This window comes from Patiria miniata, unplaced genomic scaffold, assembly GCF_015706575.1.
Source record: "Patiria miniata isolate m_02_andy unplaced genomic scaffold, ASM1570657v1 HiC_scaffold_16, whole genome shotgun sequence".
In the NCBI taxonomy this organism is placed as follows: Eukaryota; Metazoa; Echinodermata; class Asteroidea; order Valvatida; family Asterinidae; genus Patiria; species Patiria miniata.
In genome coordinates, this window is record NW_024037054.1 from 9,571,792 (window position 1) to 9,598,870 (window position 27,079).

At 38.9% G+C, this 27,079-nt stretch overlaps 2 protein-coding genes and 1 long non-coding RNA gene across 6 annotated transcripts; 2 read left to right on the forward strand and 1 right to left on the reverse strand.

The window, feature by feature from the left end:
• Positions 1-571: 571 nt before the first annotated feature.
• On the reverse strand, positions 572-5,207 carry LOC119722941 (cystatin-A2-like). Of its 2 annotated transcripts, XM_038193358.1 has the most exons (4): positions 4,995-5,207; positions 4,388-4,466; positions 3,063-3,164; positions 572-2,317 (listed from the first exon to the last, which is right to left on the reverse strand). In XM_038193358.1, exons 2-4 carry the CDS (start codon positions 4,463-4,465, stop codon positions 2,198-2,200), a joined length of 300 nt encoding a protein of 99 aa, XP_038049286.1. In that variant the 5' UTR covers position 4,466; positions 4,995-5,207; the 3' UTR covers positions 572-2,197. The 2 variants fall into 2 exon arrangements, with proteins under 2 accessions (XP_038049286.1, XP_038049285.1); XM_038193357.1 differs by lacking the exon at positions 4,995-5,207 and having other exon boundaries at positions 4,388-4,576.
• Positions 2,316-2,985, forward strand: LOC119722943. Its single transcript, XR_005270498.1, has 2 exons — positions 2,316-2,634; positions 2,927-2,985. It is a non-coding gene; the product is annotated as an uncharacterized LOC119722943 (long non-coding RNA).
• Positions 4,731-26,034, forward strand: LOC119722939 (serine/threonine-protein kinase 40-like). Of its 3 annotated transcripts, none has more exons than XM_038193353.1 (8): positions 4,731-4,846; positions 7,267-8,134; positions 9,608-9,742; positions 10,408-10,653; positions 16,589-16,757; positions 21,398-21,542; positions 23,311-23,430; positions 24,082-26,034. In XM_038193353.1, the coding sequence occupies exons 2-8, from the start codon at positions 7,394-7,396 to the stop codon at positions 24,380-24,382; spliced, it is 1,857 nt and encodes a 618-aa protein (XP_038049281.1). In that variant the 5' UTR covers positions 4,731-4,846; positions 7,267-7,393; the 3' UTR covers positions 24,383-26,034. The 3 variants fall into 3 exon arrangements, with proteins under 3 accessions (XP_038049281.1, XP_038049279.1, XP_038049280.1); XM_038193351.1 differs by lacking the exon at positions 4,731-4,846 and adding an exon at positions 5,324-5,478; XM_038193352.1 differs by lacking the exon at positions 4,731-4,846 and adding an exon at positions 5,846-5,940.
• The last annotated feature ends 1,045 nt before the right edge of the window (positions 26,035-27,079 follow it).

The following is a 27,079-nucleotide window of genomic DNA, read 5'->3' on the forward strand; positions in this document are numbered from 1 at the left end:
TGTATATTCCAAGGAAACAATATTCTAGGATCTCGGTTTCAATTCAGAAGTTGCCGAGTCATGTTTTGAATTTCACCCAAATCAGCGTCCGCGACATGTTCTCATTCAGCTGATTGCAGCTACATGTACGCAATACAAGCAACCACGCACGCGTATGTGTGCACCCGTACGCCTTGTCAATGCTTGCGCACATCCATTCACGGATTCGCCGAATTTGAGATGTCCAAAAATGCGTCACTTTACGCATCTTTGGAAATGGGCTTCTTTGATTGTTTTCTTCAAAAAGACAGCATGTCAGAAAGAATAATTTTAGTGCCATTACTATCTTTAAACAAGTAGGCTTTTCAACAATAATTTTGTCAGTTATTTTTTGGATAGCTGCAAATAATCTACTCCACCTTGCAACAAGTTAAGCTGATTTAGTCATTGGAAAGTCATTTTAGGTGCTGCAAAGTCTTAATCAAGCACAACAGTTTACTTATCTTGGTAACAATGATTCTATTACTATGCTGAGCCTTTTTGGAATAGAGTGTAGTTGCAGCAAACAAATTTAAACGAATTTGACAAAATATGCAATGGAAAATATGTTTTATTACGGTAAACAAAATACAGGTTAATTTAGTACATTTCAATAAAGTTCGGATTTGTCTCCATTTTCATCCTATTCATAATGACAATGGGCAACAACACATGCAGCCAAACCGCATGTTCCAGTAGGTCACAAGCCAATGCATGTCTTGTCTTGGTTCAAGACGCTAGTGATAAAACGTGGATTTCATTAAACCCCAATCACACATATTGCCATGAGGTACATGTTTAAGGTACGCAACATGTCCAACAGCAGTGACATTGTCTGCACATCTGCTTAACACCTGACAAAACATAATTTTCAAACTTCCTTTGGTAGGAATCATAATTGTGAAGAGATACACCGGCAGTAGTACACAACAATACTGACAATAATTTTTAGCAATTTCACATTCAATTTCTAAAAAATATTGAATTTAAATATGATTTGCATCCCTGAAACTGCCGTGTTGCTCCATGTAATTAATAATGCACCTCGTGTTTACTATTTGCCTATAATTAAATATGAATGCACGATTCCCAAGATGTGAGCAGAAGTAAAAAGGATTGTCATAACCAGTAATTGGAGGGTTCACTAAATCATCTGTGCAGTGGAAGTCCATTATCGATCACTAATGTTATGGACCAAGACTAATGCACGTTTGAATTTCATAAGAAATAAAATGTTGGATTCGTAAAAACATCATTGAGCAGGGCTGCATTGATCAGTCCATTATTTCATGTTTACTTAAAAAACCAAAACAAATGAAGCACATTTGTCTAAACATACATTCAAAAAAAGTAATGATGCATAGCCATGTTGTATTCCACCACAAGTCTGTTCACAAGTAGCACAGGATGATCTTTAGCAATGAAATTTCTCTTGCATAGTTCATTTGAAGAACTTGTGACTTGACTTGGGACTCGGGTACTTGTGATGGACTTGTTAGGACGTGTAACAGTACACAAGTATTGACTGCTTCGAGTGGTGTAGTAAAACTAGCTTCCCAAGGTGATCCATGAAGCATTTTATTTTTCCTGAGGCGAAGCCAAAGGAAAATTGTACCGGTATGCTCTAAAGATCACAGAGGGAGGCTATTTTTACTATACCACGGGTAAAAACAGTCAATATTTGTTTAAAACACCTCACCCACAGATTCTGCTTGATTTAAAGAGAGAACTGATTAATTTAATCTAAATACAATTCAAATGTATTTCTTTTTAATACCAAATTAGTTGAAAATTTACTTGAAGTTTTCCAAAGCACCCCCTTCACGGAATGTTTGAACCCAGCTCTGTAGTGCTAGCGCTTAGAAACAATACGTGCCTACACACACACCCGTATGCATTTGCACACAATACTATGCGTCTTTTTGGCTGTGCACAGTAAGATAGCAAAAATAGTGAATGCCATGTGACTCACTCTCGGCCAATCAAGATACAGAATCTGTGGGTGAGGTACTCGACTACAACACTGCTACATGTATATGCAGATCATCCCGTGACTTAATATATCCAGTTTAATTTGCAGGCTAAATCTTTTTCTGTCAACCTTGGGTTCAAAACAGAAAACCAATCTTTTCTCATTTGAAGAATATTTCATGATTTACATTGAGACTGAAATTGATATTTAGAAGTACTTCAGTTCTTCAGTCTCAGTCTTTCCATCTTGGCAGCTGTTGAATGTGACTTCTCCTTGGAATGTCTTATGCAGACGTACATGAACAAACTTGCCATCACCAGTATCAACCTGAAGTCAAGAGGAAAGGAAGGTTGTGAGCAGACTGTTGGCTAAAATCACATCATTTTCATCATTCAGACTGTTGATAGAGCGATTGAAAGCAACAATATACTTGCAGTTTACTGTCATCCATGACATGACATGTGCCATCGTTTCCAACCGTGTTATGCTATTTAAAATCAATTCACTATCTTGACCCCTTTTTTTTTATAGCAATCGATGGCATGCAAATTGTCAATTTCCACGACTTAATAGTGATGTCATTTAAGAATACTCTCCTGCTTCAACTGTTAATATGGTTGTGTTACGTGATAATGAAGTATTAGGTTTTAAATAATGAAAGGTTTGCGGAAACACCATGTGCGAATAATTTCTCAACTAAGAGAATGGTTCTGAAAAGAACCAGAGGTATAAACTCGACGTTCCGGTCAGTATGCTCTGACCGTCTTCATCTCTCCTGAAGACGGTCAGAGCATACTGACCGGAACGTCGAGTTTATACCTCTGGTTCTTTTCAGAACCATTCTCTTAGTTGAGAAATTATTCGCACATGGTGTTTCCGCAAACCTTTCATTATTTAGTATATCCACCATGCAAAGCCTCAAATCTTACGTATTAGGTTTTGTTTGTGAATGTGATAGAATAAATGTACACTGCATTTGGAAATATTGCATCTAATATTGCATCTACTTGGTACAGAAAATAATTTACTGAATGGATTTATTTTGAAGGGAAAAGATTTATTTCATCAATACCTTAACAAAATAGTTGATACCATTGACAAGCTGAGATGCATACAGCTTGGCCTCAAACTTCTCCACTTTTCTACCAATGGCCTCTTCTACACTGGATTTCACCTAGTACATGATGTAGGTGAACAACAAGAAGTTGGAAACAATTTTTTAAAAACAATATTGAGTAAAACATCAGATATACACTGGATTTTTGTCTCATTACACTGAAATGAATCTGTAACTTCAGAATGTGATGAAAGATTCACGAAGTAATTTGACAGATTAACCCTAACTCCCAAGCCTAATTTACTAGAAACCATACCCATTCTGGCAAATTCCAACACCCACATGGGAAATTGTACACACACACTGTTGGACTTAGTTTCTGGAGGTATGCCGACCCCAGTGTTAAAGACCCTCAGTTTAGGAGTACTGTACCTATCCTAACAGATTTAAGCAAAACCTGCTGTGGAACTTTGATGGGTTGAGTTCGATTAGGGTTAATAGACCTAATGTGTAGCGGCCATCTTAGAGGGCATCTTTTGTTATTTTAATTAACAATGAATGCACAAAGGTTCACTGTTACTGTGTTAGTGTCCAGTCCTGCATATCCCAGCGAAACAAAGGTATTGTCCTAAGATGGCTGCTATATGCAGGTCTTAGATCTATCCCCAAGAAAAAAATTCTGATTGAAACATGGAGGAAGCTAGCTTGAGTATCTCCAGCTCCATTGCTCATCAGGAATTCGACATAATGATGTCGAATTCCAGATGAGCATTGGAGCTAGAGTTAGTTTACTCAAGGCCAAGCTAAGGCGAAGTAAAAAAAAAAAAAATGTTTAGCGTCCCCGCCCGCTTCCTTTTTAGAGGCCGCCTCCTTTTTTTTTTTTTTTTTTTTTTTTTTTTTTTAAAAGACAAAAAATGATAAATTTTAACGATCTCTGACGAAAGAAATCGTATTTTTAGACTTTTATACCGTGTATAAAGCTGTGGAAATAGTCAATGAGTCCAAGTGGTGGCCATTTTGAAAAAAGCTGGTAACCATCTTGAAAAAAAGCCTGGCCGCGTTGTCTTGAAACATGTGTCGGGCGGCCATTTTGAAAAGAAAAAAAAAAAAAAAAGGGCCTCCTCCTTCCTTTTTGTCAAAGAGGCAGGACGCTAAACATGTTTTTTTTTTATTTTGCCTAATTGAAACCACTGATTTTTCTCAATTTCTTCAATGGCTCTACGACAAAAAGTACAAGTACATGTACAACGTAACTCCCCCCCCCCCCTTTGTCAGAGCGTGGAATTTATTAATTGTTTTATGATGGGCGGGGCGGACGCAGTGGGCGGGGTTTGAACTACCTGATCAACATATCCCTGAACTTCATCGTCTGCTTTCTGCGGTTCATTCATTCCACCGGTTTTCTGCTTGGTCGCCATACTGTCGAGTTAGATGATAGTTTCAAACAAGGAAAACATAAAACAAGTTCACAAAATCAGCGGATCAATCGACTGCACTGTCTGCACACGTACACTGCGCCAATCACGAGACTTGTACATGTACATGTATGTACATGAACATGTACATGGCACGATAAACAGACGTTGAACACCTGACCAAAGTAAACATCGTAAACGCGGCGCTGTACGATCTTTGCACCTGACATTGGACAAACTGGATCCCTGCCTCAAGCTTAGTCAAAATGAACTCTGGAGCTTGTCAAGTGAATCAGGAACCAGCCTACAATAAAAGGTAGACTTGCTTCATAGTCCTGCGGCAATATGATTCACGCAACTACACAAGGTTCAACAATCAATTTAGTAAGTTAATACAGGTTTTTCGAAAGCGTCATGCATTAAAATAAAATAAAATAAGGTATCTTAATTATGTAATCTTTTGACTACTCAGATATCAGCGAAATACAAAGGAGCCAAGGGGCAAACTTGACTACCGGAGCAAATACCACACCCTTTTCTTCGCCAACTTATAACTCCTCTCAGTCTCACTACTCGCACGCGCTCTGGGTCCCAGAAGACGAAGGGTAGGGTGGAGGGCGGTGGTAGGACGCTATTTTAAAAGGATAATAACATTGAACATCCAAAGCTGTTATCACAGGACGAGAGGCGAGGGTTCAAACTCAATTAACAAAACACATAGAGCCGCCAAGTCTCAACGGACTGAGGCCGGGCTGCGGTTTTGTGGTAAACAGCTCCACGATATAAGCTAGGACAGTGAAACCAGTTTATTGCATTGCATTGTACATACGTAACCGGCTCCGCACGTACGTACGTACGTACGCGTCGCACACAACATCTAACATAAAACACGGGATAGGAACGTACGTTTTCCCAATCCACTTCTACGCGATCGAAAAGTTTGGACCACACAGATTACATTTTGATGGCCAAAGCATGTCATTGAAGAAGCGACAGAAGATCTACACATCGGACAGGTTTGTTAATTGAATGACTCTTCTACAATGTAATAAAACGTATTCCATGTCAAATTGTCATTGTGTGTTGCCATCGTGGTTGGCAGGATTTTGAGTTCTGCAAACATCCGGGACGTAGGCGTACTTTCCAACAAAAGTACACGTACTTTGTAATCATTCATTGTGCTGGATATATTCTCTGTTCATGCCATAGCTATGGTAGCTAGGGTTATCAACAAGTATCAATACATTCAAATTACTGAAAATCAGTCAGCAAGTTTGGATTTATAGTTAAGTTTAAATTACTGGCATTATGTCTGTGACATTTATCTTTGTCCATATGCCATGTCATACATGTAGTATGATGTACTGTAGCCTAGGCATAGGCTATGCTCTGAAAACAGGAAGTTGATGTCAAATGAGAAATCCTCCATCGTCTTGCAAATACGATGGATATTACATCCCTGCTGAGGAGATTATGCAGTATTCCAACTAGCCCCATAAATGTGGCCTATTTACTGGACTGCCTCCGTAAACATAGGCCACACATCCACATGTCATGCATGTACAAAAACATGTCGCACTTTGCCAAATTTTGATTTTCGCATTTAGGCTTAGTTTGTTGTAGGGTTTTTTTGCTTTAGAAGCATACTCGCCCTCTTTATAGGCTAATCAGAAAGTGCTGCCTTTTTCAGATGTATATTTTTCGTGAAATTTCCAGATTCATTTTTACACGTTTGCATATCAAAATTTCAACATGAAATTTCACAAAAATTTGACATCTGAAAAAGGCAGCACTTTCTGACTAGCCTATAAAGAGGGTGAGTATGCTTCTAAAGCAAAAAAATCCTACAAACTAAGCCTAAATGTGAAAATCAAAATTTGGCAAAGTGCGACATGTTATTGTACATGTGGATGTGTGGCCTATGTTTACGGAGGCAGTCCAGTAAATAGGCCACCTTTATGGGGCTATATTCCACCAGAACCAAATACAGTCAGTCCATGGTAGCTATAGCTTGAGTATTAAACTCCAGCTGACATGCTCATAAGTCATATTCATTCACATGTGAATGAATATGAGCATGTCGGCTGGAGTTACTCAAGCTAAGTCCATGGTATTTTCACTGTCAGTAGTGAAGGTATCCAGACACGACATTGTGCATTCCGTACAAAGTCAGTAATTGTGTAATTTATAGACCTGTAGACCCCTCTTTCTATCTTAATATCTAATTCTAGTTCTAACGTAAGGCTTAATGGGTTTGTTTTTGTCTGGGCAGAGGATATTTTGCCAGGTACGACAACACACAGCCATGACAGCACAGACATGTGTCAGAGGAGCGATACTTGGTCCCACTGCCTCTGCTGGGTTTTTTTAAGAGGCTCCACTTTAAAAAACTTGTGCCTAGACTAGTTGCCTAAAAACATCCAACTAGCGTGAAACCATCCGATTTCTTGTACAACTTTCCACTGCAAATTCCCACAAATTCAAACAAGAATGACTTGTTGAGAACTATAATATCTGAGCAGAATCGTTTTGTGCGAAATTTGTGCGATATAAAAATTTCATATCAAATTATTTATAACAATTTGGGGGGGGGGGGGGGGGGGGGCTATAACAAGGCAGTGTGCACGTGCAAGAGGTGCCAGCAAGCATATTGTTCATGAAGAAATGGCCAATGCCATTAAGTGAATACATGTATGTCATGGATTTCAACCAGTAAGAAACCGTAATATTCCATTCCAAGTGCTTTACTGTCTCATTGTCTATCCAAAACAGTTGGATGATGCTTTTTTTTCTCCTACCTGCAGGTTTTGATGAAGATGGAATGCCACTAAGTCACTTCAAGATTGTCGTCAATAACTATGAAGCGTTCAATCATTTTATGCAAGTACCGGTAGATTGCTGATTCTCCCCTTCCCGCCTTGTAAACTCAAAATGAAGCGAAAAGTGCCTTCATTAAATCAACTAGAGGGCCATCAGCGCTCCCGTAGTGGTAGAATTAGAAGACCACCACCATCAGGCAGTGCAGATGTCTCTTTATCAGAAGGGTCTAGGAGAAGAGATCGTAACCTACCAAGGCTGGTCACATCCCTTTCTTCGTCTTCTGAATCTTCGGATTCTGGTTTCTCTGATCTTAGTCCATCAACATTTAGCCTGGAAAGGCAAGGGTACTCCCAGCATCAACCAAATGTAAGCAGCGCTTCAGGCTTTGCAAGTGTGCCATCGGTTTCACCGGTTGCATCAGCAGTACCTGAGTATCTAGAGTCATGTCCATCGAGTTCGTCACATTCCCCGCTAACAGCCCAACTGGGAGCTGCTATATCGAGGTCACTATCTCAGCCATCTCAGGAGGCTCTTCTGGCCCAGTCCCTCCTATCACCTGTCCAAGATACAACACCAGCGGGTCAGACTAGTCCACCAGGTTTGTCTTCACTACATCAATCTGTCCACACTGTAGCTTCTACCCTCTTGCAACCGTCAGAATTAGCAAGCTCCATCGGTACAGCAATAACAACAACATCACCGAGCAGCCAGCGAGTAAACCGTGGCCAGCCATTGACGTTAAAGAGAGCTGGGCCGTATCTACTTGGACCACGCTTAGGTACCTCTCCTGTCCGAAGTATAGTTCATTGTCTGGCTCGTAAAGAAGGCACAGACAACTTTTACTCAATGAAGGTACAGTAATTAGATGTTTTTGATTTCATTTATAAATAACTAACTCAGCCATCATCATTAAAACATAAGGCCTTGCAACCTCACCTGCTGTGTGGGGAAATAACTCCTTTGATTTACTGATCAATAGATGAACACGTACGTACACACACTCACGTAACAGCTACTTACAGAATAGCAGTGCAAGTGATCCAAGAATAAACACACACAGTTGTGTTTTACTATACTTACGAGAAACCCTTATTGTGCCCTTCTTTTGTTCACCATTATTTGGACTTTAAACTTTTTCTCGACATGTCCCGTAAGGTTTGTACACGAAAATCTCCGATGACTTGGCTAAGGTCCTCGGGCTATTGTTATCACATAAAACCCACTGTCCCAGTTTCTCGGACGTAAAGGATAACAAGTTCACATGCACAGACATGATTGTGCCATACTTGTGGGGACCACACACCTTCTGAGTGATAGCTTTTGTGGGGACCAAAGATGCTATGGGGGCAGTCGACAAAAAAAGAAAACTGTCCAAAGGGAGTTTTGGGGTCCCCCGGTCAGGCAGTAGTCTGAGTGTCACCTGTTGTTCACCGGTACCTTCTCCAGTCCAACGTCTGATATATCTGATCATGCAAATATACATGTGTGTGACCCTGCCCACCAGCAAATCGGGGTTGACATGATGCCATTGGGCTAAGCTGTCGATTGGTCAATTTCGATGTCATGTTTTTGTAATACAAAAATGGGCATAGAGATCTAATAAAACCAGACTTGGGCTTTCAAAACAGTTTACCAAAGACCTGATGCAGGAGGCGCCCGCTGAATGGTCAGAATCTCGAGGTCAAGACGCAGTCTAGTTGCATAATTAGTTGCCAAATCTGCTGGCATATCATAGACCCTTGCTGTGCAAGGGGATATTCCATAGACTAGTTGGGTTATGAATTTTAAACACAACTCACCGTTTTTAAATTTCTGTCTACGAATCTCAAAAAGGTTAATGTTCTTTCAGCAAAATGAAAACAAATCACATAGGGATGTGTGTGAATTGTTTTCGTTTTGCTGAAAGAATGCACACCTTTTTTTGTGATCCATGGACAGAACTTTAAAACGGTGGTTGTGTTTAAAATTCTCTCACTTGAAAAGTATGTGAGTGATTTGAATGATTCTTTTACTAAAAAAAGCTTTTTAATTGGGCTTTCATATCCTAGATTTTGAAAGTGCTACATGTAGAACTTCATTAAAACAATAGCCCGACATTTAGGGTTTTTTTTTTTTTTTTTTTTTACTCACCCTGTAGTAGGGACAATTACAGTATTACTTTTCCTTTCATTTGATGTACTCGCTATGAAGTATGTGGGTGAGTCTAACCCTTTGCACTTCTCTAGAGTGAAGTGTGTTTTTTGTGGTGATGTGTAATCTTCATAATGTCAGCAGATTAGAATGCAGCTCTGTGATTCAAGTTTATATGTTGTTTTATCCATGCAGTTACTTACGTTATCTGAGCAAGGCAAAGAGAGTAATGATGAGAGGCAAGGGAAGATGTTACTTCATACTGAGTATTCCCTGCTGTCATTACTACATAATCAAGAGGGAGTTGTACATCATCATGGACTCTTTCAAGTGAGTATCTAAACTGAGCAGATAAGTATACTCAAATCTACAATGGCTTTTGTCATTTTGTTTAAATGGTAATATCAGAGATGGAAGTTTTCTGATTTCAAATTTTTTTCAAAATGTTTTTCAAACTTATTTCCAAAATTCCGATCTTTTTCCCACATCATAAAGTCTGATTTAAAAAAAGTGAAATTTCAACGAATTTGAAAACGGCATCGCAACATGTGTATTGCGAGCGCAATTTTAATCTGTTCTACCAGTCGTCAGTACACAGATTATGGTAGAGGCACACAATTAAGCCCTGATTGGAGTAATTTACGGCTGGAGTAGTTTACGGCATAGACTTGTGATGACTTGTTATGACTCTGCAAGCATGTCCCCATTCAATTTTATCCACATTATAAGGAGAAATAAGTGCTGGTATGTAGTACATGTGCTATTTATGGCCCAATGTAGGTTCCATAGATAGAATGGGTGAAACAGAATGTCCTGTTTGTGAGTTTAACTCTAACTCTCTAGGCTGTTCTGTTTGGAACCGCCCCGAATCTGCACAATTTGAAATTTGCAATACCCATTGCCACTTGGCCATCATGCACAAAGTAAAATTAAGTTTGCAGGAATGTGTACCGTCTCGAATCCATTGTGTATTTTTCATGATTTTGTTTAACTAGGACCGAGCCTATGAGTTAAAACATGACCACGCCCGAAGCAACAAAGGACAGAGACCAGCTCCTACAGGTCGATACAAGAAACGTCTGTGCTTGGTATTGGATTGCCTGGCAGCGCACGAGTTCAGCAACAAGACAAGTGATCTGATGAACCTTCAGCATTATGTCATACAGGAGAAGAAACTCAATGAGAAGGAAGCCATTATAATGTTCTCTGATGTGGTTCGCATCGTACAGAGCTTACATGAGGTATGTAATTGAGAACTTGAGATTAAAGGGAAGATACAACATTTGCAAACATCAAAAAACGAAATGATCAAATTATCACGAAATACCTTACTAGATTGTTAGGGAATGACAGTTCAAAGCATCCTGTAAAATCGTGGCTCCTGGTGTGCTGACATTTTCAAAAAAACTTGTATTTTTCCAAAGCTGGTCGGCCGACCAGCATTGGAAAAAAAACTGGCTTTTTTTAAAAACTGCTCTTAGTTTTCCATATTTGGTTATTCCACATTGTCTTTTCAATAGATTGCACACCTGTGAAGGGGTACAAGCCTGCTAGACTGATTCTCTGACCTTACAATTCCCCAAAGTCTATAAATTGCTCCGTTTCATTTTAAAGGGAAGATACAACATTTGCAACCATCAAAAAACGAAATGTTCAAATTATCACGAAATATCTTACTGGATTGTTAGGGAATGACAGTCTCAAGCATCCTGTAAAGTTGTGGCTCCTGGTATGCTGGCATTTTCAAGAAAAACTGTATTTTTCCAACTGGCTTGGAAAAAAACTGGCTTTTTTCAAAAAGTGCTCATAATTTTTCATATTTAGTTCGTCTGCATTTTCTTTGCAATTCATTACACACCTGTGAAGACTACAAGCCTGCTAGACTGATTCTATGATCTTACAATTCCCCGAAGTCTATAAATTGCTCCGTTTCATCTTAAGTAGGGTCAGGGAACCAGACTATAAGAATATGATTGGTTTTCTTGGTTTTTCCAGCATATACGATCTCAAAACGTGAAACAAGTCAGTGTAACAATATTTGCAATAAGATACTAATTCTCCAAATCCATTTATTTCTGAAAATTGCAGCAAAAGCAAATGTTGTACATTCCCTTTAAGTGGGTTCAGGGAACCAGACTACAAGAACATGGCTGGTTTTGTTGGTTTTTCCAGCATATACAAACCCAAAACGTGAAACAAGTCAGTGTAACAATATTTGCTTTAACATACTATTCCTCCAAATCCGTTTATTCTGAAAATTACAGCAAAAGCAAATGTTGTACATTCCCTTTAAGTCTTCTATGCTGAAATACACTGCTGAAATGTGACGTCACTACATTGTATCTCCTCACTTTAGGTTCAATTCCCGGAAAACAGTTCACGTGCATTCTTTCAAACGATGCATTGCACGTTTGGTTTACATAATTTTAGGACATAAAACTGCTGTCTGTGAATGTGCCCACAGACAGCAGTTTTTGGTCTTTCATACAAAGTATATTTTCAGAAATTCAAAAGTACCTTGCAGAAGATCGTCATACACTAGTTGAAATGAATATTAGTGACAATAAATACATGAATATTTGTTTTCACTTTCCAAAAGAGAGTCAAACCGATTATGAAACTTGGGTTTTACGATGGTCATAGCGAAACACCGTTTTCACTTGGGCCACTTCAGTACATTTGAGCCGGTAACCATGGTTGCGTGAGTTGATCACTGAGTAACGTCACAACTGTGGCAGCGTATTGTTAAAGGGAATAATACAACCTTTGCACACATCGAAAAACAAAACAACCAATTTTTTACAAAATACCTTACTAGGATGTTGGTAAATGATAGTCTAAAGCATCCTGTAAAATTATGGCACCTGGTGTGAAGTCATTGTCAAGAAAGTGGTATTTTTGTATAAATTTCCAATGGTGGTCGGCCGACCACCGTTGGAAAAACCTAACTATTTTTCAACTACTGCTCCAAATTTACCATTTTTCAGTCCAAATTTTGTTTGCTATTGGTCACATGTTCATGAACGGGTGCAGGCCAGCTAGACTGGTTCCCTTACCTTACAATTTTGCCGCATCTATAAATTGATCCATTTCATCTTTAGTGGAGTCAGGGAAACAGACTATTTGAATATTTTTGTTTTTCTTGGTTTTTTCCAGCATTTTCGAACACAAACTTCAAACATATTAGTGTAATAATATTTAATCTATTATACTAACCCCTCAAATAGTTATTTCAGAAAATTACAGCAAAAGCCAGTGATGTACATTCCCTTTAACTAACTGAATTTTCCAATCCCCTTCACATGGAGTGCATTGGAAGATTCCCAAACAACTCAGCAGAGACACCAAGATGTGCTTGCATCTTGCATTAATTGTTTAATGCATAGCAGTCTGTATAGATTGCTGCTGTCAGGTCAAGTTCAGGTTAATAGCTAGTAAGGAGAATCCTGTATTACCTGTATAACAAGTACGTCAAATGACATCACAGCAACAGTTCCCTCAGGTTTATTAAGGAAACAGCACAGACATTGCCAATTATAAAGAATGAACTGAATTCAGTCAATCAGAAAGGGTAATGAGTTTTTTCGAGGGGTTTGAGATTAATTTAGTGGCCTTTTAATAAGGGAACAACTGTGTGTTTGGGAGGTAAAAACTCTGTTTAAGACCGGTTGGAGTCTGGATGGGTAATTATCAGCATTGCAGACTCCAACCGGTCTTAAACAGAGTGTTTAATACCGACCAAGCACATATTAACTCCATTCATAAATACCTTTTCGGTTAAAAAACCAAATCTTTTCGGTCCAAAAATCAAAACAAGTAAAAAAGTAGACGTTGCCAACCATTTTGTTCAACAATTTTACTTCACGTTTAATGAAACACCCATTTGACTATAATATGGAATGTCCCTTTGCAACTCCTATAAGGAGATTGGCTTGTACGTCACGCATACTGTGTGGTGTTGCGCAAAACGCAGCTGGGCTGGTGTAGTGTGAATTTCAGACTATGAAATACTGATTCACTGGTAGTATTGCGCATGCCCACGTGAGGAATGTGAACATTCAACAAATGAAACGTTAAAAGGCACCGGATTTCATGGGAGTCAAAATTTCATGTGACACTGGAAAAGCGTTTAAGACCAGCCAGCCATGTCTTTACCATCGTTTTAAGACTGGCCACGTGACCGGCTCTTGACCAATAGGAATGGGTAAAGTGTATTAGATATTTATGAATGGTTGTTTATCAACACAGGTATGTTTATTATGGTTCATTCATAGATACAGTCTACCCATTCCTATTGGTTGAGAGCCCCTCACGTGGGTTTTTTTTTAAACAGGTGATAAAACACAGACTGCTTTTTAACACTTTTACCCCACACTTTTAACACTTTTACCCTTTTACCCTTTCGGTTATGACGTGTAACACGTAAGTTCCTTGACAACGGCTTAAAACAGGTTGCAAGTTATGACGTGTCTAGTGGTCATTGCAAAATAAGAAGAGTCATTTCTAAGCCAGTTTTATACCATAAACATTACATTAACGAGATTATAATACCGATGCAATGTGTGTAAAGTTGTAAATAGAAAATTCATTGAATAATTATGAATTAGACTGGAATATTAGAATTGAAATATTAGAGTTGTAGCTATACTAATACAGTCCAATGAGAGCTTGTTTTCCTTTCGAAATTGCATCGCATGGCCGCCATTTTGTTTTACGTTTTAACAAATTTCGAGCTGAGATCCGACGACTCTTTGTTGAATATCAGACGACTATTTACTGTACGCCGACTAAATACATAAAACACGACACGTCGCACTTACGATGTGTTTTGTGAAATGGATCGCAGGACGCGTCGCAGCTGCGACGCATCGTAGAAATACGACGCGTCGCATCGCATCGCTGCGATGCATCTTAAGTTACGAAGAGTTTGATGAAATCGGGTGCTGGTCGCCGATAAACGGCGCAAGTCGAAGCGTCCAGGCCCCAGAGCCACTTTTAAACGTACCTGTTTAAACAGGCCAAGCACATATTTATTCCCTTAGTATTTGTTGACATTACACCGTAAAAAAATTGCTGAGTGCATGTTTTTGCAAACTTGGATCTAGACAAGATAAGCTGAGGCTGGCCTACCTCAGCATAACTCTGGAGCTATAAACTGGGCAAAACAGGAAAGCCCTAAATTTGTCGTCAGTATGGGATGCATTATCTAATGACTCAAATATTGCATGCTGATTTATTTGCTATGAATAGAGTTGTTGTGTCAGACCCGTAGGCAAGCTGGTGGAGACACTGTGAGGGGTCATACAGTTCATGGGCAAAGTACAGTGCCTTGATAGGGGCTGCAGTTACTCTTCACTGCCAAAAGACTCGTAATTCTTAAATTTTTCCTTAGTTATAGTCTAAAGCTGCACAACATTTTAAATACAGCCAGGTCTTATCCTTAAAAGTCTTGGCCCATCCTCTAAGAAACTAGTCCCTTTTTTGTCTTTCTACGGCTAAGTCTAGGTCTTTTGAGCAGATAAACTTCCAAGTGACAGTTTTTGAAAACAGTGGTGAGGTGGGTTTGGGGTCAAAGGTCAAGATCAACATGCTGAAAAACAAAACACATGGTAAATTGTAGTCTTGATATTTGTGGAATTTGAACGAGAGAATGCTGTGATGGATGTTTTGGCATTAGATTAGTATTTGAAAGGTCAAAGATCAAGTTCATAATGTATGGAAGTAAAAGAAAAGTCAGTAAACTTTAAGGAATTTCAGCAGTATCTATAATCATGTACAACACAATGAAAGTACAAAATCTACCCATGCCATAAGATAGAACATGTACATGTGTTATATTTAGTAGTAAGAGCAAGATTGTAGACTACATAAACGGATAGTCTCATGAGGAATCTGACTATGACAGATGAGAGAACAAACACCTTACAGTCACACACTATGTTCATACCTTCAGGCTTTATTATTGCAGTCAGCAGCAGCTCTATATGTAGTCATCCTTGTTTGCTATAAAGGAAGTAGCGGTTTGGTGCCAGCCATCACAGGATATTAGATTGTGGGGATGGTGTGTGCTCTAAGCTTCATACGCGCACAAATATTTGTCTCTTAAAGAACAAGGAGGGAGTAGAGGTATTGTGGTAATCGTTTCATCAGTCGTCATCATATCCCCTTCATGATAAGGAGACTTCAGACCTGATTAGTCATTAGTGGCAGTGTGCATGGACAAGGTGCAAGTCGTCAACGTGTATTAGGGACCAATTTCAGAGAGCTTCTACACAGAAAATAAGTTTATGTCTGGTACTTAGACAAAAATCAGCTGAAAATTTGTCACAAACAATGTACATTGCATGAAGTATTGGCTAGTATCCTGTTGTTAAGTATGTGTAAGCAAGGGTGTAAATCCGGGGGGGGGGGGGGGGGGGGGGGGGGGGGGGGGGGGGGGGATTGGGCTGATAAATCCTCCCCACTTTTTTTAAGGGGGGGGGGGGGAATGGGCCATTGGATCTTCTCCCCTCCCCCAGAGTTTTGTAGTGAGAAATAAAAAACGCCGATTTTAAGGTTATTTTCTAACTTTCCAACATCCAAAATGTATTAAATAGCACTGAAAAAATGGAGAACAAGTAGTGGAAAAGCTTTAAATGCACCATTTTGATGGAAGGTTAAGTATAAGCTCTCAAGTGTGCATAAGATGTACATTGTACATTTGTAAGACAAACACCTCATCTTGCGTGATGTAGTGTCCACCGCCCCCCCCCCCCCCTCCCCCCTCCTGATTTTGGAATTTTGAAAAAGCTGGTTACCAACATTAAGGCCAGTTTATGCAGGATGCAAATAGGAATGGGAATATGAAGCAAACTTAATGTCCAGAAAGATTTGCAGCAACTTTGCCAGAGTTGAAATGTGTTCATTGTTTGCAAATTCACTGAGCTAATACTTTCCATGACATCTGAAATTCACGTTTCCTTTCGTGCTGAGAATGAAGTGGTCTTTCAGATGTCTGTTAAATAAGATAAGATGGATAATATTGCAACTTCAAAGTTGTAAATATTTTTTAAAAGGTCAACATTTAACAGCAGAATGACTATGTGACCTTCAGATTAATATAAGGAACAACCTTCAGTTTATATTGGTGAAAATATCTTTCTGTATGGTGTCATGAACAATTTGTTTATTTTACAGAAAAATATTGTTCATAGAGATCTGAAGCTGGGTAATATGGTGCTGAACAAGCGGACTCGTCGTATCACCATCACTAACTTCTGTCTAGGCAAGCATCTAGTCAGCGATCGTGATTTGCTGAAAGATCAGCGTGGAAGCCCTGCGTACATTAGTCCTGATGTATTGAGTGGTAAGTTTCCATGCTGTGTCTTACAAAACCGTGTCCCAGTGGCATTATTGAAATTTGGGAAGGGGGTTGTCACTTAAAACAAATAACAAACTTGGTGTTGATTTTTAGTTTAAAAGTCAGATCAATTGCACCTGTTTTAAACATGAAAAAAAAAAGGTTCTGAAAGCTAAAATAGTTGTTTTTTTCAAGCAACTTTGTTAGCTTGTCTTATCGGATCGCTACAAATGTAGGCTGGGGACACCAAGGAAATGAAGCTCTTTTGACAATTCCTGAAGGTTTGAGCCCATTTAAACACTTGTATGACACTGTATCACGGTACATTTATTCTCTGATGATTCAATGAAACATACAATGCTGGACATTTTGGGGGCATCATAGAAAGTGCAGCAAACTACAGCTACAGACAAAGTGACAATACTGAAATACAGTATTATTGACTGAAAATCAGGCCACTAAAGTGTTAATCACACAAATCGTACCACACCACTCTCCAGGTGTTGATGCAAATAATAATGTTTCTTATTAAATGTGTCCTCCCTGTTTCCCGCAACAGCACATCACTTGTCACTTACATTCATGCCACGGACATCCATGCTGTACAATGCATTGAGTCCGAGACTAAGTCTCGGACTCAACTCAAGTAACTCGAGACTCAGACATGGCCCATGTGACTCGACAACAACATTTACAGTCAAACAACACTGCTGAATGTTCTCCAGTTAGTGTTCAGTTTTTCAAAGCGTTCTTACTAATTTTCTAGTTTGGTCTAACATTGGTCTCATTAGGCAAAGTTTATTCTGTTTCAGCGTAAGGCCATTGGTTAGGGTGTACATCAGCCATGGGCAACCCATGACTGTTTAGTTACGGTCAGTATAAATAGTTGGTGATAGTTTGTAGATTTCGTGCTTGGACTTCCATCCTGATGTGAAGTAAAGAGAGAATGTTACAAGAGTTGTCATTAGAATTGCCGGTGAAAGCATGAAGCCACCATGTCATGTAGGGCTTGCCGAAGCTCCCTGTTCCTCAGATAGTAAATGACCACATTCAGCCAACTGTTGGTGAAAAAGATCAAGTTAGCTGTCATGGAAAAATTTCGATGTTGCAGTTCACGAAGGACTGAGGTGGCGACACTTTTGATGATACTTGGAGCCCAGCACATGAGGACCGTCATGGTTATGATGAACACCGTGGTAGCGGACTTTGTGCTGACTCTCTGCGGAGCGTTCTGATCACCCTGGGCATTGCCAATCTGATTCTGGGCGGCGATGCGACGTGCCTGCTGCCGCGCAACGCTAAGAATGTACATGTAGAGAACAAATATTGTAATAAGGGAGATTGCCATTAGAAGCATCCTGAGGAGCCCGCAAATATCGCATGCAGAAATTTGACATTTGTCAGGACCTTCTGTGGATACGGTACTCGACAGAAAAATTCCAAATATAAGTATGAAAAATGTCAAAGTCAGGATCCACGTGATGGCACAGATTATCTTTGCTGTCTTCAAAGTCATTAATGTTGGATAGCGCAGTGAGTAAACGATGGCAACAAAGCGATCCACTGTTAGGAGAACAAGAGACAAGACACTCAGTGTCACAAAAGAAAATGATGCAATGCCCCAGACAGTGCATAAAAACGCACCCAGCACCCACTCCCCGGCTATTTGTTGTGTTAGCTCCGGGAGAACCCAGAACAGCCCAATGCAGATATCAGACATGGTGAGTGAAGCCATGAACACCTTGGTCGTTTCTTGGATGCCGCTGGCGCGATGAAGCACCACCAGGCATATCGGGTTGAGAGTCAGAATCAACACGACTGTCAGAGCTGTTGACACAATGAAGGAAACCTCAAACGGGTCCAGTTGAGGTTCTGGCTCCCTATTCAACAATTCACTCAAATTAAGACATTCAGGATTCATATTGGATGGTTTGGTCGTACAACAACAGAGTGTGAGGCGTTAACAGAAATACTTGCTCTGTCAGATCTGTCAGTTGAACTGACCGCATAGGTTTTTTTCAAGTGCTGCACAGTGCTTTTTACAGATGCAAGTTGTTATTTCTTGTTTTCACTGCCCTGACTGTCGCCATGGTCACTGGCCTCACAGCGTGATGAAGTGTTGGGTCACCTTTACAAATGCCACTATTGTTTTTTCCCCTCATCGATTCGCTGACCGTTGCTTGATTTTCCTTCCAGACCACTTAATCGTACCTAACAATAAGTACCTGTTCCCATGGTGACTCGGCTTTCATTTCCAAACTCGCACCTTAATTAACTGGACAGCTTTCATATTTTGTATTGATCAATTTGTCCAATCATCAACTATGGACAACTTTCAATTTCACAACGGATATGAATTTCCTCTCCATTAGATCCATTGATCTGTGTCATAACTTTGCTTAATCAACCATAAAGACTGACACAATCAACCACAGTGGCCCCTGTTTTGGACAGTTTGTGTCACCATGATCATTGAACTCTTGTGAGTGGTCGCACAGCGCCCTCCCCTGGGCCCTTTTGGCTAGGAACCATCCTCAATCCTCCAAAATCACCCCTTATTTCTTACATTTGTTCAGTGGAGGGGTTATGTTATCACTGTCCAATCCTTCAAAATGCTCCAAAACCGCTTGGTTGATTTTGGAGGATTGAGGAGGGATAGGGTGAAGTATTGTATTCTTCTGTCTATAAAATAGTAGTGTACAAAACAGGGAAATTCAAGTTTTACAAAATTTATTTTTTCAAAGGGAATTACAGATGTACTACTTTGAAACAAGACTACTGATATTGCTTGATCTTTGCAATTTTTTTAAACTGGATAGAAACATTCATTTCTAAACATGATTTGTGTATACTTGTCCACTTTATCATTACTTTAAAAAAAGTTATGGACAGATAATTGTTTGTAACTTGTTTTACAGTAATTGTCAAATACAGTCACTCAGTCAGTGTTGTTGGACTCGAGTCCAGGACTCAGACTCAAGGCCGTCTCGGATCACAATTTTGGTGACTCAGACTAGACTCACGTCACACCAGCAAAAGAATCAGACTTGGACTCGACCATCATGACTCAGACTTGATACTAAAGAATACGGAACTAAAACTACCGTAATTTTCGGAATATAAGCCGCGGCTTATACGTTGATTTTGCCCATGAAAATGTTTACTGCGGCTTATACACAGGGCGGCTTATACGCCGAGCCTTGAAGAATAAAAATGAAATTCACATGTGTATTTAATGTACTGGTATAAGAAGAGATATGTTGCTGAAATGAATTATAAATTAAGAAAGTCATTAACAAACCGAAACCACGTCTCACGTAAAGGCACCGAGCGGTAAAAAAGTACGGTGATGAAAGCTGTCTTCGACACTTGCCACCAGCCGGCCGTACGTGATAATGGTACAGTGCAGCAGCGATATGCAGGCATGCTTTCCCAACAGCGGACCACACCATTTGTGGTAACAAAGGGGTGTTCTTTCTTGGGAACAATAATTACCAATATTTTCGCTGTTTAAAAAAAAAGAAAAAAGACCACTACAATTTTTTTTGGCGTTCGAAACATTTTTTTATTACATAATCAGTTGTTCAACGTCACAATATATTTTGTTTTCTTGAAATGTATTCAAGAAACGATGTAGAACTCAAAAGAGGGACTAAATCACCCCTTACAAAATTAATGGAATCGTCTATTAAAATGTCCGCTTCGTTTTGACTATTTCCAAAGAAAGTTACGATCGAAACTTGAATTTTTCTCGCAACTAATCGCAACAATTTGATAAGTTTTTAGGTAAAAAACGGACCTGTTTATTCTTAGGACAAAACAAATCAGCATCTGTTACCACAAAGCAAGATTTGTAGCGCTCCAGTCAGACAACACACGGTGGGTTTCATACTCTCTCACGTGCTGTGGGAAAATGTTGTCATTCACCGGCGTGCGTGGCGCAGGCTATGACGGGGCAGCCGGCAGCAGTTCCCGGTGTTTATTTCTCATCAATTCCCATATTTGTTTGTAAAAGTATCAATTGTAAATGATTTGATATAACTTTTTTGGTCCTTTTAATAGCTTCTGTAGTGTGAATGGAACTGGTTCAGAGCATTTTGACTAGAATTTGGAGGCCTTACAAAATTGAAACCGCAGCGGTCGGTGCGGCTTATACGCCGGTGCGGCTTATACGCCGACTTCAAATCTTAATTTGCAGATTTTTGCGTGCTGCGGCTTATACGCCGCGCGGCTTATATTCTGAAAATTACGGTAATGAAGCCTGAACAAGAAAATACCTAAATCTAATCACTAATTGATGATTCAAAGTAGTCAGAACCTAGAAAATTACAATGCTTCATACATGTAACAGTATATAGTTTTTATGCTTGGATATATTGCTCTATACATTTTTGATAATTTTGTTGGACTTATAAGAGAGATGAACTAAACAACAAACCTGACCAGGAACCAAAGTATAGCGCCCTCATGCTTGCATGTAGCTACAGTGTCCCAGAGTTGACATACACTGCGGTGAGTAACTGGCAGGGCAGTTCAGAGCTGCAGTTAAAGCAAGTAATGAGTTCAAAGCAGGATTTTGTAATAAACAGTTTGTTGATGTATTTTGTTGTTACCTTCAGAATAACCTTGATGTTTTGTATTTTCAGGAAAGCCATATCTTGGTAAACCTAGTGACATGTGGGCACTTGGAGTTGTATTGTTTACAATGCTGTACGGTCAGTTCCCGTTCTACGATAGCGTCCCTCAGGAACTCTTTCGGAAGATCAAGGCTGCAGAATATATCATTCCTAAGTAAGTTGTTTTTAAAACGTTCCTATCCTATCAGCCCCTAGACATTGTATATAAGTTTTGCTGGGGAAAATCTAAGAAACAATACCGGTAGCAGTGTTGTGTTCAGTACATGATCAAGTGAATGTGAAGATTATTGTGATCCATAACAAACCCACAGCCCGTTTTAGGTATTGTGTATCCCATGAAACATCACTGTGGCAGTTCCACGGTGTCGGATGTACATTTTGGACAATTCAACAGTGTAATCTTGAAGTGGATTTTAATTCTGATAAAACGTATCAGTTAGCTACTACAATGATTTAAAAAAGAAAATATTCATCCAACTTTTTTGCTGTAGCAGAAATTGGCTCAAAACACAGTGGCGTCGGACACACTCAGACAAAATTGAATTTTTGTGTGTACCTATAGATATATAATTAATTTTTCAGTTGAAAGTAACAGCTGAACTGTGCAACATTAGAAATAAACTGTAATTCAATAAAATTGAGATAAGCCTCAAAATGATACAGGTTTCATTTGTGGCATTTTGATTTTTTTTTATAAAGTTTTGTCACTGAGGTTTATAATGCCGTGGTATTGACCAATATGATCTGTAGAGTAGTACATGTAGTTGATCAGTAAATAGTAACCTGTGGAACATTTAGGTGAGGTGAGTTTGTTCAGGAATATCACAAGAGGGCGCTATATCCAATTGCCATTTGAGAAGCTGATATCTTTACTGGATGGATCTTCATGATGTTTTTTTAATGTCATATTTTTTTTTTACATTCTTGTGAGTTCCAGTAGCTTACATGATTTCTCATCATAAAAACTTTTTGCATTGTGTTACATGACTTGCCAAACCTCCAGTATTGAAGGAACTTTTTCCTTGCAATACAGCATGCAGCTAAATCCTATTCTTTAATTAGGAAATTAACCATGTTTCGTTATCCTTGAGGGCAGCACACAGGTTCAATCACCAGTCAGATGCTATGAGATTAGATGCAATTAGAATATTTTTCCATGCCCCCCCCCCCCCTCCCCCCCCCCCCCCCCCCCCCCCCGCCCGCAATAGACCATGATGTTTTGACCAATAACAGCTATGAATGTGCAACCAAATGTCTGACAGAAGCCTGAAATGCAATGCACTTCTGCACAACGCGCGGCTGGAACATGGAAAGTGCAAAGTCAGCAGGGCTTATGGCTAAATCTGAAACAGTCCACAATGACACATTGCTGTTTGTAGAAATCTTACCGCTATTAAAAAGATAACTGGGCATATGCAGGGGGTGTCATTGAAAGGGGGGTGGTGTCACAGACCCTGACATTTTGTTTTTCTTGGCAAAATCGTTTACTTTTCGTTAAAGCGGTGTGTCCCTCGGCATATGCCACCAAGAATAGTACCACTCCTCAAACGGGTCTGGCGACGCCGGTAGGCACATGCTCTTGTGTGTGTGCCATCGGACATGATATGCAATGTGCATTTGCAATAAGCCAGTTCCGTCATTTGTTTTCTCATAGCTTCTTGTGCATAAGCTGGAGTTGTCTTCAGTTTCTAAGACAACATCACCTAATGGAACTAACGCTGTTTACATGCAAAGTCTAAGTAAACTAGACAGGAGTTCCATATTTAATATTCAGATTTGCAATGGAGATCATAGGCTAGATTTCAAATAATAAAATAATGTTGTTTTTTAACCGACAGGCTGTTATCTTCTTCTGTTAATTGTGTGATTGTCATTCTTCATTTTAAACATTCTAATATGGAAGGGTTTCTGTTAATCTGTAGTGATGGGCGGGTGTCAGAGAATACGATCAATCTAATCAGGAACCTGCTAGTCTTGGATCCAGCTGTTCGAATGTCTGCTACTCAGGTCTCGGAAGCCTTGGACAAAACATTGGCTATGTGGTGAGATATACATTAGACTTATTACTCAGTAATTGAATGGATTGGTGATTGTCTAATGAAGGCTCTGTTTCTGATCTTAATTAACTCGTCACTTACATATTATTAAATGGTCTTTGTTTGGTGAAATTAAAGTTTACAAATAGACTTGGCATCATTCCAAGCTAATATAGGCTTACCATACTACAAATGTAGTAGGTAAAGAATCAAATCATTATTTACAATTAACTTTTATCTCGGGTGACATTCCAATGATCTGTCAATCTATCTCTTTATAAATAATATTGCCTTCTTTGTTGTTTTCTTTAACCTTAACTAGTTATTGTAAAAGGTTTGCCTTCGATTAAGGGTTGAAACATCAGGCATTCTAATTCTTTGAGAATTTTAGTTCAATCCAATCCATAAGCTGTTAGTAGCAATTTCTTACTTCCCACCCCAACAAGGTAGTCAGAAATAATTACAGAAATAAATTTCATCGATTGAAAGTCCTTAATAATAATATGAGGTGGTTCATTAATGTTCAGGAGTTTGCAGGTTTCAGGATATCGCAAGAGGCAAGGTTTGTTGAGAAAAACAAAAAATCCATGTTGAATTGAATAAACTCGTGGTTTTTGTTAATACCCGTGTATACATTGTATGTTTGCATGATTGCAGGAAGTCATTGGCTTTACAAGGAGAACAACTTCAAGTTGTTCCTGACTTAGACATAGACGGTGATGGTGTAGAAGATGTAGATGGTTCACCTCCAACCAAACGCCTTAAAGAGACGCCGCTACAGACCCCACCAGAGTGGGACCTGAAACTACACGCAGATCGTAGTGTCATCAGTCTGGATATGCGACTACAACCACCAGCAAGGAGACGCTTGGTGCGCCCACCTGTCCATAAACTGAATCAGGATGCACGACCTTTGACCCAAGCCGAGACCATGGCTCACCGTAACCTGTTGGTGTGATGTGAGTAGTTCCTAGTTTGATACATGTAGGTAGGGATTCTGTGGTGATGGTTAAATGTCTTGATATTTTGACTCTAGGTTTGGATTTTCATTACTGCGTGAAATATGATTGTCTCCTTACAACTGGTTCGATGGAATCAAAAATCAGAATTGCTTACTTAATCTTTTGTTTTTTAATGAATTTAAAGGAATTCAATAAATGATGAGTGTTGAACACCATCCAAACAAGCTGAAGCTTGTACTGGATGTACCAAAAAATTAAATGAAGCACAAAAACTAAATGCGTAAAATGAGTACAATATAAACTATTCATAAGATGGAATTTGCGTACAGTATGTTTTGTAATTAACGTTTAACAAATATTTTCCAAAAAAAGGAGAAAATTATTAGGAAGGGGACAGTTTATAATTATAAGTAATTAGGTTAGGGTGAGTGGGTTTAGTAGCATAGCTTGACTGAATACATTAATGACTTCTGCTAAAGTGACTACTAACATGGAGAAACAAATGGTGTTTTGGAGTCGGAGAAATGATAACCAGAGTTCATGATAACATGTTTGAGTTGAACATTTTATCCAATCTAAAGGTCCTTTCATATTTTTATACTTGTATCAACTGGGACCACAAATTTTTATCTCCCATTTTGTCATATTGTTTGGACTTACATCCTGAACAAAATACAAAATTATTTAAATGAAGAGACAGAGTCAAAATTATCTTAATGCGGAATCAACTGCATAGATTTTTTTAATCCTGGGGCTCTGTAATTTCTTAAAATTGAGGTTTATTTCTGAGTTCATTGAGCAAGTTCTTATGCCAAAGATATTTATAAATGTGGGATGGAATACTTCAAAGTTGTATTTTTGAAAGTACAAAATATGACCAATATGTGTATCAATTTCTTGAATGTGTATACTGTCAACATAGTTTATTGTATAAACTCTTGAATATATTAGGGAAAAATAATTGAGCTATAAATATTACAAGTGTGTAATCCAAGTTTTTTCATAACATTAAAAGTTGTTAATATTTAGAGTACATGTTTATTTTGGCATCGGTTTTGACATAGTAGAAGGCTTTCCTGCATTTTTCTTTTCATGAAACAATGGTCTTCAAAAGCTTTGCAGATTACATTTGCACATCCTTGCATTTTGCTAGTTTGTCAAACATAACGCTTCATGCAAGAAAACGAAATCTCTTAAAGATCACACACAATGAAAAGTTTTGTTGCTGTGTTGTAGAATAGCAATAGCATAGCATAGCATAGCATTGAGTGTGATATGGTGTTGAATTGATTGCCATCATCAAACGTGACATGTTTGTGGTCAAGGTATTGGCTGTGTGCCAAACTATTCACTCTTGTATTGGGAATAAAAATATTGTTTGTTAACATTCATTCAATGCTGTGCATCCTTTGCATTGCATCCATCTTAAATTGAGATATGTGCATTTGTTGCATGCAGTATACCGCTTTGTCATTCATTGTTCCTGAATTTAAATAACAAAATCATCTCAAAGATGATATGATATATTAAAATTAGAATGCAAATGGTTATGTACTTTGTGTGATCAATGGAGGATGTGCCCTGTAGTGTGAATATGGTATGATTTAGTCCTCAGTTTAAATATAATGTCATGGGTCATTGGTGCGTGCAGCTTGATGATTTTGATTCACTTCATTGGTTGTCTATCCTGTGTCCACAATTCCCATATGGTGCTCATAGTAATTAACTATAACACACAGTACAATATGGGCTGCCGATGCCACATGTGTGATTACACATGAAGCTTAATTTCAACGGATATATCTTGATAGGTTCACTTCAGTTGCCTCATAGGCAGAAAACTGGTTATTTCCCTGCGGTATAGAGTCTGTGACATTGAGTGTATTAATGCAGCCACTGGCAGTTTTTTAAGTTAAACCATGCGCATGCATGCTCACGTCTTCAAGACTTGCCATGATAACACATGAAGCGGCATGTGTGTTGTGTTAATAAGCAAAAATTAATTGCCTCTTCAAAATTCATAGAACGCATACACATCTATAATAAAGCAACTATAAACTAGGGAGCCTAGCTTAAGCTAGCTGCTTAGTCTAAACATTACATGTGACACATGATTCCAAGTAATACAGGAAGCATTGTGATTATGTTATTCCTGCAATCTATCTCACATTGAAGACTACATTGTACATTTTTTTGTGAAGCTTAGGGAAAGTTGTCATTTAAAAACTGGTATATTGTAGTCCCATTCTGCACGTCACACTCATCCACGATTGATATTACTCAGATAGGGATTATTATGAAATTAATTTGAAAAGACTCTTTTTAACCTTTTTCCAAATGAGAGTATGAGACATGTGTATACTGAACTCAATAAAGTTGACCAAAGCTTATTGTGTCAACTAGGCAATCAGTGTGATTTACATGACAGAATTAGATTACTCCATCAAATACCAATGAAATTAGCCTGATCTAAATGAAATCTTTCTGATCACTTGAGATTTTTTTCTGTGGGCAGGGGGAATAAGGGGAATCTCCCCCCCCCCCCTTTTCTTAAACATTAAATCAGAGAGCGAGTGAGTGCACCTGTTTTTTAAAACACTACTGTAGTCTCCTCATCACCTCTGATTGGCAAATTTGAAACTGTGATGCTGTATAAAGATTGAAGATTTTGAAATAACAAATTCATTAAATAC